The sequence below is a fragment of the Sardina pilchardus genome, chromosome 2, assembly GCF_963854185.1.
Source record: "Sardina pilchardus chromosome 2, fSarPil1.1, whole genome shotgun sequence".
Classification (NCBI taxonomy): Eukaryota; Metazoa; Chordata; class Actinopteri; order Clupeiformes; family Clupeidae; genus Sardina; species Sardina pilchardus.
Genome location: NC_084995.1, coordinates 38031013 through 38046153, shown reverse-complemented (window position 1 = coordinate 38046153; position 15141 = coordinate 38031013). Strand labels below are relative to the sequence as shown.

Sequence of the window (15141 nt, the reverse complement as noted above, 5' to 3'; positions counted from 1 at the left end):
ACAAGGTCAGGTTTTGCTGGAATAACTGTTTTTCTCAGTTTCTGATTTGCTCTCGCTCATTAGCACACCCTCACATGGACAGGTTGCATATGCCCAGGAACAGGAAGCTGGGTGTCTTTCATCATTAAATGCTATTGATGCCACTCATCTGAAACTGATTTGCATGGTATGGTCTATATTTAGGTATTGCTGTTGAGTGCAGAGAGCAATTGCCCAAGGCTGCTCCATTGAGAGGGTGCTTTCAGGTTAGTGAGCTTCAAAGAAGCATTTGTTACCCCTGGTCCCCAGAGTGGCCGTGTCAAACCTCCCCCCAAACAAATATTTGCAGGCAGAAAAGAGGGGTAAAAACAAAAGGACCAAAGTGGGCAATTTCACACACGACTCCGACTCCTAATTAAACCATCTCTGCGAATCTGGAAAAGTCTGCGGAGTGGAAAGGTGATTAGTGAGCATCGTAAGCATTACCTCATTCTCCTCGCCGCTCACCTTAAGCAGCGGGGGGGCTACCGTGAGCCAAAGGAGGGGGGGCGCTAGATGGGATTTGCCTGCTGGATTATGGCTGGATCATATGATAATAGGGAAATGTCTGAGCAAGCATGCCTCACTGTCTGAATCAATCTGACCGTGTTACATCAGAACTAAATGGATTAGAGCGGTGCGTGTTGCCTCTATGAAGCCATTGCACTGACCCCAATCGTTTCGTTATCTCCGCCTGTCAATCATACCTATTGCTGAAGGGACTATCTTATCTTCCTGTGGTCATCCCAACCCTCTATGCTGTCCAAGCACTGTGCAGGTGAAATAAGGTGAGCGCAAGATCTGGTTTGAAAAGAAGAGCGGCTTCAAAACAGTGGGTAAGCAGTGGCTTGTGTCTGGATGTAGATGATTCTAGCTGTAGGACGCCTTTGTCCGTTTCTGTTTATTGTTTACTAGCTCGGGAGAGCCCTTGACCCTGCCTCGCTTGCTTCATTAACTGTCGGTCATTCATGTCCAGCCTCTGGCTGATGGAGGTGCTGCTCATTCAGTGTTGGAGGATGCTGGAGGCGAGGAGCCCATTGACTCCCTGTGCAGGGGCTCTGTTTTCCATTATTCCTCAGCTCGTTTCCAGGCGTGAAATCACCATGGTTACCGGTTTCCGTATGTAGGACGAGTAGAGAGGGAGGTCCTCAAGGCTGAGATGGGTCGAGTGTGTGTGTGTGTGTGTGTGTGTGTGTGTGTGTGTGTGTGTGTTTGTGTCTGTGTCACACTTAGCTCACTGTAAAGCATGCACAGGCATGCACGGACACATGCACTGACACACACACACACACACTTACACTTACATGATGTACACAATCCCAAGTGGGGTTATTTCCTCTCTCAGACAGAATAGCCATCTTTTATGTCAGGATCAAGTGTCGAGAAGTCTTTCATTATGTAACTGGGACCATTTGTCACAGAGACCTGACGCTGAAGTATTCCTCTGTCCCAAACCATGGTCACTCAGTTAATGACCGACTGACTGACAGACTGCAGAGTCTTCGACTGTTAGGACCGATGCTGCCCAGACTAGCAAGACACATTGGCTGTTCCTCTCTTTTTTTTTCTTTTCTCCCTCTCCATCACTCACACACACACACACACACACACACCCCTTACACTCAGACATAGACAGTCTTTTTTTCTCTCGCTCTGCTTCTTCTTCCTCATCAGGTCAGCGAGCCAGATTTCTTTGTCGTCTGACAGAGCCAGCTGTCTTTCTGTCTCACTCTGCTGACCTCCGCATACTTACACTGTCATATTTCAGCTGTGAGGTTGAAAGGTCAAATGCTTATGTTTCCCTGCAAGGGTTTGGACTCTCTCTCACCCCCCCCCCCCCTCTCTCTACTGTACAGTTTAACAGCATGTGTACCAAAAAGTGAGATGGGGCTGTGTTGAACGTTGTTACAATGGCAGAACTTTTTATTTATTTATCATATTTTACTTATTTATTTATTTTCATTAAAGGACTTAAATTGGGCCACCTCAGCCATATCCCAAGCTCTCCTTTTGTTTCTCTTTCTTTCTCTCTCTCTCTCTCTTTCTCTCTCTCTCCCTCTCTCCCTCTCTCTATCTCTCACTGTCTTTCTCTCTCTCTGTCTGTCACTATCTTTCTCTCCCTAGTTTTTGCTCTCTCTCTCTCTCCCTCCAGCTTGAAAAAAGTAAGCTGAGTTTAAGCGCAGCTTGCGGGATCCTGTGGAGGGAATAGCAGGTCTCTGGGGGGGCTTTGAGAGCTAGTGCGCTCGCTCCACAGCAAAGCGCCCAAAATAGCGCCATGTGCACCGAGGCGAGAGGATGCGGCGAGGCTGCGCGAGGAAGCGATCGAGCGAGCGAGCGAGCGAGCGGGAGAGTGGGCCGCCAGCCGGGCCTGTTACACAACAAAAGCGTTCCCGGGTGGGCCTGTCCACAGCGCCGAGCATCCGCAGAAGGGCTCTGTGACCACCCCCCCGCTCCCTTCTCCCCACTCCCACCCCATGCACACGTGTGCAGGCAGCCATCAGATGGTGTGTATGTGTGTGTGTGGCATGGAGAAATGTCTTTGGCCCTGTGCCTGTGCCTTTGACACTAAAGGGGTTACTTGCGTTGGGAGGCGAAGTGACCGTCACACTCTGCGGCGCGCGGTGGTAATGTGGTGGCAGTAATGAAGAGAGGACGGCTATTTGTTTATGTTAGAGGGACGCAGAGGGAAGCTGAGGCTCTGGGCTCATTGCATCAGCTCTGCAATGACATAGCCGCTCAGAGCTGGGTTGACCGCCTGGTTCACTATGGAAGCACTGAGTCCTTAAGAGCCTGATTATCTCATAGTAACTGGTGTGCACTACGTTTATCTCTTTATGCATTGGAGCTTGCACAGGGAAAACTGTATATATTAGTTTGCAGCAAGAAACAACCTAGAGTGATGGTGAACTGTGTCAGTGAAGATGTTTGTGTGTGTGATGCTACATCATGGCAAGATGGCTTGGAATGGGTTAATTTTGTCAGTACAAGAACATAAGGCCTTAAACTTTTGGTCTAAAAGTCTAATTACAGCAAAAGTGTGTGTTTTTTTTTATTATTATTATTGTCCAAAGACAATAATCAGCTGTTATGGACAGGTGGAACTGTGATGTTGTGCACCTACAATGCCACAAAGCAATTATTTCTAAGCTAAAACATGTTTTGTCACATACAGTACAGCAAACATCTCACCATCCGCTGGCTGCCTGTGGCCTGAATACGCTGTAAAGAAACGTGGTCTCTGTGGACAGCCTAGGCTCCAGAAACGGCAACAAAAACAGCTTGGTCCAGCCTAGACCATGAAAACATAACAGACTGTTTCCTCCAATCACCGGCGAGATGTACTGTACGTTCAGGAGAGTTTCAGTTGCATGGGAGGGAGGGGGAGGGAGTAGCGAGCTAGCCGTCTGTTTTGTTTGAACGTCAACAGAAGTGACATTACCCAACATCGCTTAGATCACTTTGAAGGGTTCTTTTCATCATACATATAGCATTTCACACACTGCCTAAAAGGAAACAATCAGGTAGTCAGTAAATTCTGAGCATGTCAAATGTACTCGATAACTTTGTGCCAGATTAGCTAGGCTTTAATTGGTTATTCCTGAAAATGACCTCTAAAGAATTACTTCTGTTTCAAAACAGAATCACATCTTGGGTGCTGTGAGCATTTTTGGTGGCCTCTGCAAATTTGTATTGTGGTCAGATGGTCCTTCTGTGATAGTGGTCTATTTTTTACTCCTAGAAAATCGCATTTCCTCAAGATTTCTTTTTCCTGAAGCACTTGCTCCAGACAGATAAGCAGTATGTTTGGGGAACTTTTTAATCCTCAGTCTAAGTTCATTCTTTGTTCAATTATTGTGTGTGTTTTTTTGCCATATCCTCTTTCCTGTCTGCCTTTTTTGAAGACCGACCCAGATCCATCCGTCTGCACTCTGTTTGTTTACCTCATTTTGTATAACTAGGTTCAGACTCTCTTCAGATGTGCGAATATCTTTATTCATTATTATACAGATGTTTTATCCATACATTTCATACATACATTATATACCTAGGTTATTATTGTGATATGCAATATATTAGTTCACAGGGACATTAGCCATCTTAAACAGTTTTTCACATGACACTGCACTGTATGTCATTGGCCTGCCAATGTACTACTACCTGACCTTACCGTTTCACAGCACAAATACAGATGCCGACGTGTGGCCGTACTCTGTGCTTTAGGGATACCAATATCCTACCATTAGCTTTTGGCTTGCTCAGCCCCTCCTGCGTCCCAGACAGTATTGATGAGTTATCTTTGCAGCGTTCTGCTGGTGCTTAGCAATAATGAAGTCAGCAGATGGATTCATACGAGTCACTCTGACCTTTCTAACATCAGCAAGTACCTGAGAGAGCGATTGGGACCCAGTGCTAGCCATGCTGTATCATCAGTGCTGCTGTATGAAAGGTCACAGAGTAGTGCCCTTTGTGCTGGCTCATACTAGGCGGGCTGTGTATGGACTCTTGAAACAGTGGAGTCTGGATTGTTCATGTACAGGACCCCATGTGGATGATGGGCAAAGTGTAAGGTCTTAGATATAAATCATTACATCACATTACATTTGGCTGATGCTTTTTAACCAAAGCGACTTACAAGAGGATAAAACATTTAAGCTTTTAAGAGCACTTCTAACAACAAATAAAAAAACAATGGTGTGTTCATGGGCAATTGGGAAGTGGGAGAATTCTAGAGTTTAGGGGGTATACGTCACACCTGAACTGCAAACTTTCCAGTTTGAAGTGGACGGCTTTGGGAGAGCTCCCAGGGGAATGTTTTGACGTCACTCAACATAGTGAACGTGCTCACTTCAGAAGTGGAGAGTTTAAAAGTGGGAACCTTCCCACTTCCCAGCCGCTGATTTCATAACTAGGCAAAATCGGTTTGCTAGTATAGCACCATGGGCAAGACCTTAAAGGAACACTCCACCGTTTTTTCATATTAAACTACGTAATAGCACATTGGAGCACTTCGACTCGGTGCAGTAATATCCTCACTCCAAAGTAAAACTGAAAATCCAAAATTATGATATTACTGCGCCGAGTCGAAGTGCTCCCAAGTTTTATTACGCCAAACAGTATAGTTATCCTTCTTACTTCTTACACATGTGCTGCTAGTAGCCTGAATGCCTTACCAAAGAAGTAATAAAACCAAACAAAAGAAGCAATAAAACAAAATCACAGACAAAACAACCTTTGTGCTGAAAAAAAAGAGCATCACCAATAGAGCAGCCTTTGTGCACATTTCACTAGGGTTATCTAGCAGGCACCTTCTATCATCTGTGTGTCCTTGAATTAGCCCCACAACACCTCCAGAAGGCCTAACAGCAGTGTCTGGCATTGCCCTGTGTGGAGGAACTAGGCCAAAAGCATACAAATCTTGGACTGACAAACCTAACCAGTTCCCAACCCTCAGATTCCCATGATCATGCATAGTGTACACAGACACACCCACTCACTGACAGAGGACCTAGTTCACCTCACCATCACTCGACTCTCTAATGAATGAATGAATATATACTTTTTTGATCCCGTGAGGGAAATTCAGTTCTCTGCATTTAACCCAATTTAACCGAATTAGTGAACACACAGCACATAGCGAACACACAGTGAGGTGAATCACACAACCCAGAGCAGTGAGCTGCCTGCCCAACCAGCGGCGCTCGGGGAGCAATGAGGGGTTAGGTGCCTTGCTCAAGGGCACTTCAGCCGTGGTGGACTGGTCGGGGATCGAACCGGCAACCCTCCGGTTACAAGCCCGATGCGCTAACCAGTACACCACGGCTGCCCCCTATGTGTCCTACTGCAAGCTCATTTACAACAATATCTCCCTGTGGAAGCGCCAGTGTGTAAAGAGACAAACGCATTGCACACACCCATCACTATGAGATAAGCAGGCTGTGCAGGTACCCAGTTAGTGCTCCCAAGTGGTCAACCAGGCTCTGAGAGCCTACAGTATGTCATATAGGGCTGTAACAGACCCCACCTTGAGAACCACAAAACCACTGAAGTACTCGAAAAAACAAATGCGTTATACTGCATTTTATGCATAGAGCTGACATTTTTGAATATTTGTATATTAAAAAAAAAAAAAGATATGGTGTCTTATGTCCAAAGAAAAGATTCATTCTGAAGACTAGCTACCTCCATGTGAACTGTGCGCTGGGCTGTGTTTTCTTCCGTCATGTGCTGCAGACGCTTTAAAAATAGAATTAGATGTATCAGCCTTTTACGACTGGGAAAGAATGGACTATATTATTGTTGTGCAATACATTGCAGAACTGTTCAATGTGATTCAAAGAGTCCTATTTTCTCTCTCTCGCTCTCTCTGTCTTTCTCTGTGTGTGTATGTGTCTGTGTGTGAGAGAGAGACAGAGAGAGACAAAGAGAGAGAGAGATGTGTGAATGAGTGTGGTATTTGATAAGAGTGCTTCAGACTGCCCAAGAAAATTAATGACTCCAGTGGTCTTTTTTTATCTTGTAAGTTTTATTGCCGCTGCTCTGCTATCAGATGTGCGGGCAGATTTATAGCTCCCATTGCCAGCAGCATCTTGCCAAGGTGACTTTGTGTCTTGGGCTCTGTGGAGAAAATCACCACAATGGCTTATCAGTCTGCTTTCTTTCTTATTGAGCCGGACTGAATGGCTGTCCAATGTTTTCTAAGATACTTCTGTCGCAGCGTAGCTGTGTGTGTTATCTGACTCGGTCTGTCACTCTGCGTCACTCTCGGCAGATCATAAAAACCTCAGGCATTTCAGTCAACCCTTAGTCCTCAGGAACTTTCCCTCCATAGTATAGTCAGTATTTTGCATTAGTGATATTGAATGGAAACTGGCAGTTTGTGTTCACTGACATTGTGTAAATGGCATTCTATCAGCTTGAAGAGTCCGTATATGCGGTGTGTGTAAATATCACAGCCCGTTGTTTGTGTGGCCGTTGCAGCCTTGTTTCAGGTAGTCTGAAGTCTGTGCGGTTGCAGACTGTTGTGTTGTGTGGTTTTTTTGTGTGTGTGTGTGTGTCTCCGAGGCGTGCCTGTCTGTGGCCCGCACCGGAGCTCAGGTGTCCGGCTCCGAGCGTTACGTGATCCCGGGCCACTGTGCTCTCTTAGACTAGGTGTTCCATTCCCCCCGGAGGTAACCGGATGCCCACGGGGATCAAAGACAAAGGCCCGTCGCTCTCCCTGCCATTGACAGCGGCATTGGGCCTGTGCCGGCCAATGGAGGACGGCCCATAAAGTTGAGCGTCCATCAGTCAACTGATATAATTATAATCCCATATTCATTCATCCTCTCAGCTCCTCACACATCAGCGTGCAGTACAGAGCCTCTTAAGAGCCTCCTCGAGATGCCGGTGCAGAGGAGTTATTAAAAGTTAATCATCATGTAATTGAGATGACCTTGGTGTTTAAGGCATCGTGAGCATGGGAATGTTTGTTCTCATCAGGACAGAGCCATCGTTAGAATACGGATATATGTAGTTATCCTTCAAAAGTGTGGCAGTGATGGGGGCTGAGTGCTTTTAGCAGGGTTTGTAATTCTGGTTTCGTGTGCGTTAACTGCTGTGTTGTGTTGTGCTGTTTTCTCATCTATCTCTCTGTGTGTGTGTGTGTGTGTGTGTGTGTCTGTGTCGTCTGTGTGTGTGTGTGTGTGCGCGCGCCCACGTGCACTCTCTTCCAGGCGTGGAGTCTGAAGTTGGAGCAGGAAGTGGAGAAGAACAAGATCCTGTCGGAGGCGCTGAAGAACGTGGCCACTGAGCACCACGAGCTTGAGCAGTCCCTGAGACGGGGCAGGAAGTCCCCGACACTGAGCACGCTCACTGAGGACGAGTTCTATGATGCAGTTTCTGGTGAGTGACCTCAGGTGACCAGGCCTCCCTCCCTCCCTCCCTCTCCGACCACGAAAACCACCTTTGCTCAGGTCACTCAACTCAGTGGTCAATTATTTGTTTCTTTTTTTGGCCTCTCAAAACTGTGAATCTTCATCTGCTTCATTAAAAACTCTTTACTCTCTGATCTTGATCCTGCTTTCTGTCTCCTGTATCCTCTTATTTTAAGTGATGTCCTGTCCTTCTTTCCTTTTGGTCACTACATCTGGTTTATCTCTGCAATACTGTATGTCATCCGCAAATACAATCGTCTCCTATAAAATCATTGCCTAGGAAGAGGTCAGGAAGATTATTGCATGTGTGGGTGATGCATTTAGTTTGTACATTTGTAAATGTCAGATTATTCACCTAGTACCTGTTTAGGTCATATTAAACAATCCATTGGACACCAGATAGACAGACACCCATGCACAGAAAAATATTCTGTCCCTTTACATGTTTAGGTCCTAGTGTTTCTTGGCTAAGCTTCCATTCCATAAATGATTATGTCTCCTTAGCATGGACCAGTTCCGTATTTACACACAAGAGGGGGTCAGGAGCACCCAGCTCATGGACTTTTGCAGTGTTACACTGATGCCTGCTGACAGACCTGATTTTAGGATTTCACTGGTATCAACTCAATTCAAATGGGAAGATACTCTTGGTCTTGGATATTTCCAACTAAAATGTTATGTGATTTTGATATCCTAGTGTTTCACATTGCTTTGCTTTGTTGCATGTGTTCATTTAATGACCCAAGACACATACTATTTGTTAAATCAAGGAACATCTTGCCTGTAATTAGTATCTATTACAGCTAAGGCCTGCTTTTCTTATCTGACATATATCTAAGACCAGATGTCCGTCCAGCCACTGTGGCTTTGGAGCTTCTCCCACATCAGATAAAGCCATCAGGCAGTTTGGCCCCACAGGTCCAACTTGTTGTTGGCATCAGCTCAATCCCAGGCAACCTCCAGGCCTATCAGAGGAGAGCAGTCTCTGGTTACCGCCGGGGCCCTCGGCAGCTGATCTGGGAGCAGCTCTCCTTACGCACGCCCCAACAATCTGCGCCATGATCGCCACAGACAAAAACAACAAGAACAATTCCCTTTCCCCTCATCACATATGAGGGACAACACGGCGGCTCAGTAGGGGCCTGTCGGAGGAAGTGACATAGCAGGCTGGCATCTGATTGGAACACTATCCTCCCAGGTGGGGTTTCATTGACTGTGGGGAGGGCAGGCGGGCGGGAGGAAGGGAGGGAGGGAGGGAGGGAGGGGTGTAATTTTGGCTCCTTGGCTGTGTGCCGTGGGAGACTGGGGTTGCAGGTAGCAGGGAGCAGGTGGCGGCTTACGGTGTCGAGGTGAGCGCTCTCTCTCTCTCTCGCTCGCTCACTCGCTCTCTCGCTCGTTGGGCTCGGCTTGGCTCGGCTGTTGATGAACCTGTACTGTGTGTGCCCCTCTGTGCCTCCCCGCCCTGCCCCCGCCACCCTGCAGACAGCGAGTCCGAGCCATCTCTGAGCGGCTTCTTGTCGGTGGCCGGACAGTCCTTCGACGAGGACGTCGAGCGCAAGTCCACCCAGCGCAGCACCGCGGCCGCCGCCGAGCGCCCCGAGGGTCACGCCAGGATGTCAAACGGGGGTAACCATGGCGGCGAGAAGGGGCACTGCAACGGAGTCAAGAGGCACAGGTGAGCCCACTGCCCGCTATTTCATCATGGCAAGGTGTTTGTGTGGCCAGATACCTTTGTTTTTCTCACTGCTGTTAGCCAGAATGAAAGTAATTTAATAAAACGTGAAAATTGAAATCAAATATGAACGTATTTGCATACAGATATGCAGATTATCACCAAAGTTGAAAAGTTGACTAGGAAGTGCAATTCCTTTGTGACACTTCCCAGACAAAAAGAGAGACAGATTTGATCTCTTTGACGTTCATGCAGGTGTGTGCCATCTTAGCGACAGCCAACGCTGACCCACTAGTAACCTGACACCGTCTTTCCCGCTCTCTTTTGCATCTCTTATTTTTTTTTTCCAGGTGTGTTTGTGAGTCTGTGTGTGTGTTTGAGTCTGTGTGTGTGTGTGTGTTTGTGTGTGTGTGTGTGTGTGCGAACCCCAGCGGAATGCTCCGCGTTCTCCCAGCAGAGCAGAGCAGAACAGCGCAGGCTTGTGTTTGCGTTGGAGATGACGCACCTCCTCTGCTGGAGGAGACGCCATGGCTGTGTGGAGACCAGTAGCATCCCTCATTCTGTATTAATCCAGCAAGCAAGCAACCAGTGAATTATTTAGAGTGCTTGTTTAGCATCAGGCAGGGTGGATGGAGACTTGGCAAGACACGGAGAGAGAGAAAAAAAAGAAAGGCAGAGAAGAGAGAGGTACTCATGAGGGAGAAAGAGAGAGAGAGAGAGTGAGTGAGAGAGAGAGAGAGAGACAGGGAGGGAGGGAGGGAGGGAGGGAGAAAGAGAGAAGTGGTTGAAGAGTTTGTGAAAGATTGATGAAAAGGCTGGCTCTGTACAACTGTAAACCCTGTCGTTCGGTGCTGTGATATCCCATGCTGATAGATGAATAGAGGATATGGCTTTGTTGTGCTTTGAGAAATCATTCTGCGCGGTTGACTTCCTCCTCTGTGCAATGCACTTCTTACTCGAGAGTCAGTTTGCAAGTAAACACATCTTTGTTTAGCTGTTGTTTGTTGCTTTGTTTGGGTTCTTGTTTCATTAGGGACACTCTGCTGCCTTTCACACTCCAATCATTTTTACCATTTAATGACTTATGAGGTTTTGAGGTTCAGATTTTTATTTCTCTCACTCTCCTCTGTCTTAAGCTCTCAATTCAATTAAATTCAATGCAGTTCAGTTCAGTATGCTTTATTGGCACACGGGTAACAAGCTCACTCACACAAGGTTGCTCTCTCTCTCTCTCTCCCTCTTTCTCTCTTTCTCTCCATCTGTCTCTATCTCTGTCCCCATCTCTATCTCTCTCTTTCTCTCGCTCTCTATCTTTTTCTCACTCTCTCTCTCCTTCTCTTCTTCTCTCTGTCTTATGCTCTCTCTCTCTCTCTCTCTCTCTCTCCTCTTTCCCCACTTGACTCCGACTCATTCACAGATCCATGCGAGCTCCACGGCCGGTCACATGAGAGCAGGTCAAACACAGACAGAGTGCTCATTAGCGCTAGTGTCGCATGTCTCTTTCCAGAGATCAGGCCTCCATGAGGACTCTCAGTGTTTTTAACTCAACGGCGGGGCAAAAGATACTGTGGTTGTGGACCAGCAAGTTCTTTAAAGTGCACTCCCAGCACACTGAGAGTTAGTGAACTTCTATCAGCTGTCATGAGTTTGTTGAGTTCTGGCTTATGGAGACATGATGGCATATATTCCTTACTTTGACTTCGATGGCCTTGGGGGAAAAAATTCCACCGAGGATACAAAAAGTCAACAAAATGTTGGTGAACGTTCATGGTGAACATGTTTTCTCTAAAGAGTTACATTTGAACGATTTGGTGTAATGTAGGCATCCATTGTAACGGTAGCACTCACGTACAGCTCCACTGTGTGTTCGTGGAGAACTGCCTCCCCAGACTGTCTGCGAGTGTTTGCAAAAGCTTGCTAAAAGCTCAAGGCAAACATCAAATGAGCAAACAAAGGCGAATGTGTGCAAATGTTTAAGTTTGCAGCAGTATTCTTAACATGGGTTAAGTAAGTACATGCAGTCCATTAAAAGAAGGTGATTAAGGTGCAGGGAGTTGTGAGTTTAATTGAGAAAATATCATTTGTGATTTTGTAAACCTGTCTCCAAAGACACCTTTTGGATGTTTCATAACTGCAAGTGATGGCGTCATCTCTAAATATTGTACACTTTCCATTGAGATGCATTTGAAATCAGAACCTCTCTTCTCCCTGGCGGGCAGTTCAAACTGCTGCTTTATAGGTCATGTTAAACTAAATATGTACGTACTGTAGATGTCTTGCATTTGCTTAAAAACTCCCTGCATCCTATGAGCCATTGGCAAGTTGTGTAAGCTGCATTGAGACGGGCATGGACATGGATAGCGGTATATAAATATGCACAGCTTGTGGTGCCCGGGGGCCGGACTAAAGTGTCTTACATCACTGCCTTTTCCCTATGCACACAAAGCGCTCACACTTTGGCTTGTGGCTCTCTCGTCCTCCAGCAGGTCCTGTCTGCCCACTCCCATGTTCTCCCGGAATGACGTCAGCATCTGGAGTATCCTGAAGAAGTGCATCGGGATGGTGAGCTCAAAACGACGTCCCTTCGGCGCACAACAGCAGCCCTCGCTGGCCCTGTGACTTGCGTCAGAGTAAATAATACACACGCTTGACGCCGCGAGCGCCAAAGGCCTCTTTTATACAGCATTAATCAGACTCACTTAAGCAGACGCATCGGATTTAATTGTACATTTTCTCAGGCCCGGGCAAGGCAACAGCGGAGAGAGAGACCATTCATTAGAGCTTGATGACTAATTTCCTCTCTTAAATATTCCATCAGCTAAAAGTCTGCTTTCCTAGTTCCATTCAGATTTGCTGGTTATTTTTAGCACTTCATTTTTATTTCTATGTGCCTGTCTAGGTTCCTAGAGTAAGCCACACAATAGTGCTTCAGTGCTCCACATAGCATAGTACAATCCCTAGGCCTGTGTAATATTTTATGAAACCTATCTTAAATATTCATATACAGACATATTCAACTATTCATAGTGCCATTTCTACAACATGTATGTGTAGAAATGGCACTATGTCACATCACATTCCTGTATACTGTATGTGTGTATATAAAGAATAGGACACAGACATTTTTGTATACAAGAGTTCCACTCTTGTTCTGTTTGTCCTTCTCTCTTTCTCAGGAGCTCTCTAAAATCGCCATGCCGGTGGCCCTCAACGAGCCCCTGAGCTTCCTGCAGCGGCTGACGGAGTACATGGAGCACACGTACCTCATCCACCAGGCCAACACGTCCGCCGACTCCATCGAGAGGATGACGGTCAGTAACAGAGCTGCCATCTCTCAGCACAGAGGGTATTAGTCAAGCCGCCACAGGGATTCCGCCAGCGTTGTGAGAATCACTTCAGCGGTCCGCCAGTGAGACACACGTCTCACGAAAAGCCCTGCGTTTATTTGTGACAGCTGGCTTAAGGAAGGTTAAAAGCCCGAGCGGGCGAGGAAAACGCAGACAGACAGACGAGTTGTCTGTTTTCCCGTGTCCCAGCTGGGTTGGCTGGAGCCCACACTTTGCATCATGGGGGAACATTAATGTGACACAGAATGGGACAGGCCCGTGAGGGAGCGCAGAGCTCATGAAATATTCAGCGGCATATTCATTGTGATGGGTGAGAATTATGCAAGCGCCGTGGTGGTGCTGACGGGGTTTCGTGTGTGTGCGTATGTGTGTGTGTGTGTGTGTGTGTGTGTGTGTGTGTGTGTGTGTGTGTGTTTGTGTGGGGTGTGATAGTGTGTGGCGGCGTTCGCTGTCTCGGCGGTGGCATCCCAGTGGGAGAGGACTGGAAAGCCCTTCAACCCTCTGCTGGGAGAGACCTATGAGCTGATCAGGTGAGACCCACACTGACAAGTTACAAATCACCAGTTGCATTTACATGCATGAGCCAGACCAGCTTATCCAGCAGGACTAACAGCACAGGCACACCTATACACATGCACGTTTACAAACAGCACATTTAGTTCTATGATCAATGTCTATGATCCTGATGTCGTACTATCAGTCTTTAGAAAAATATATGATTATATGATAATAATATATTTGAAAATACCACTACTGTGAAATTATCATTATTGACTCATTCACATCATTATCAACACTCTTTGATCATATTGTAAATTGATTAAGATTGGCCTCAGATTTACAAGACATCCTGAAGCTTCTCTAGCTACAGTACTTTGATCTGCATCTTTCATTTTTTGAAAAACTAACAATCTTTACCTTTTGACCCTCAATGAACCTGTCTCGTCCCAGAGAGGACCTGGGTTTCAGGTGGATGTCGGAGCAGGTGAGCCACCACCCTCCGGTCAGTGCCTTCCACGCCGAGGGGCTGGAGAACGACTTTGTCTTCCACGGCACCATCTACCCCAAGCTCAAGTTCTGGGGCAAGAGCGTCGAGGCCGAGCCCAAAGGCAGCATCACGCTGGAGCTGCCCAAGTGAGTTCCTCCTCCTCTGGTGACGTTCCTCTCCCGGGACATTCTCGCAGTTCTCGCCTAGAACCACAGTACTACAGTGTGTTTACCGTCTTCTGTTGATCTGTGTTTCCTGCGGTGTTCTTTAAACATGTGAACGTGTCTTCCGTAGCCACAAAGAGTCCTATACCTGGACCAACCCCACATGCTGCGTCCACAACATCATTGTGGGCCAGCTGTGGATTGAGCAGTATGGCAATGTGGAGGTGATCAATCACAAGTAAGGCCATCACACACTGATCTTCACCATTTTATAGTCGTGTGTCTGTGTGTGTTACCCCCACTATACTGTATGTGTGGAAGCCAAACATCAAGAAACGAGAAATAGCAATACAGTCATGGCAGTTTTGGCAGTGACATAAAAGTGTTGTGTTTTGCTCTCAAAGCACATCATCAGCACGAGGGAGAGTGTGAATGAGTGCAAGTCAGCTGAAATCACTCTACCATTCTGACTGAATTAGAAGAGCAGACTGATTTGCTGGAACTGAGTAGAAAAAGTGCTTTAAAAACACGTTTTTTCAAGAGTCAGCAAAGGTTACTCCCAAAGAAACATGTGCCACTGAAATGCTTATAATTGTCCTTCAGTAAACATACATCTAAAAATACTGGCGCAGCAAAGTTTGCTAAACAAAAAAAATGTGTCACTGCCAAAACGTTTAGCTACGACTAGTTTGAAAGTTAACACTTATTTTAATACTTATTTATTTAGTCATGTTTGGCTTGTGCCAACAAAAAAGGTTGCTTCATGGGAATATGAAAAAAGCTAATCGATGTGTTACGGTTCAACAGAACTGGAGAGAAATGCTGTCTGAACTTTAAGCCCTGTGGTATTTTTGGAAAAGAACTCCACAAAGTTGAAGGCTACATATATGACAAAAGGTAACTTGTTAACAAAATGGCTATAGTTCCAATTTAATTGTAAGTCCTTAACATTTTAATACTTGATTTCAATTCAGACAATTTTAGTTTGCACTTCCTAGGAAAGCAAGAGAAATGTACTGTATTAATTGTATTGATAAAG

At 46.3% G+C, this 15141-nt stretch overlaps 1 protein-coding gene across 2 annotated transcripts in view; it reads left to right on the top strand.

Annotated features, from left to right (window-relative positions):
• Positions 1-15141, top strand: part of LOC134073134 (oxysterol-binding protein-related protein 1-like) — a 28912-nt gene that overhangs the window by 9798 nt on the left and 3973 nt on the right. For both annotated transcript variants that reach the window (XM_062530121.1, XM_062530129.1), the window contains 8 exons: positions 7731-7899; positions 9414-9606; positions 12087-12165; positions 12780-12914; positions 13383-13480; positions 13902-14084; positions 14233-14340; positions 14910-14999. In XM_062530121.1, the coding sequence (XP_062386105.1) occupies positions 7731-7899; positions 9414-9606; positions 12087-12165; positions 12780-12914; positions 13383-13480; positions 13902-14084; positions 14233-14340; positions 14910-14999 (1055 nt within the window). The remainder of the gene's footprint in view (positions 1-7730; positions 7900-9413; positions 9607-12086; positions 12166-12779; positions 12915-13382; positions 13481-13901; positions 14085-14232; positions 14341-14909; positions 15000-15141) is intronic.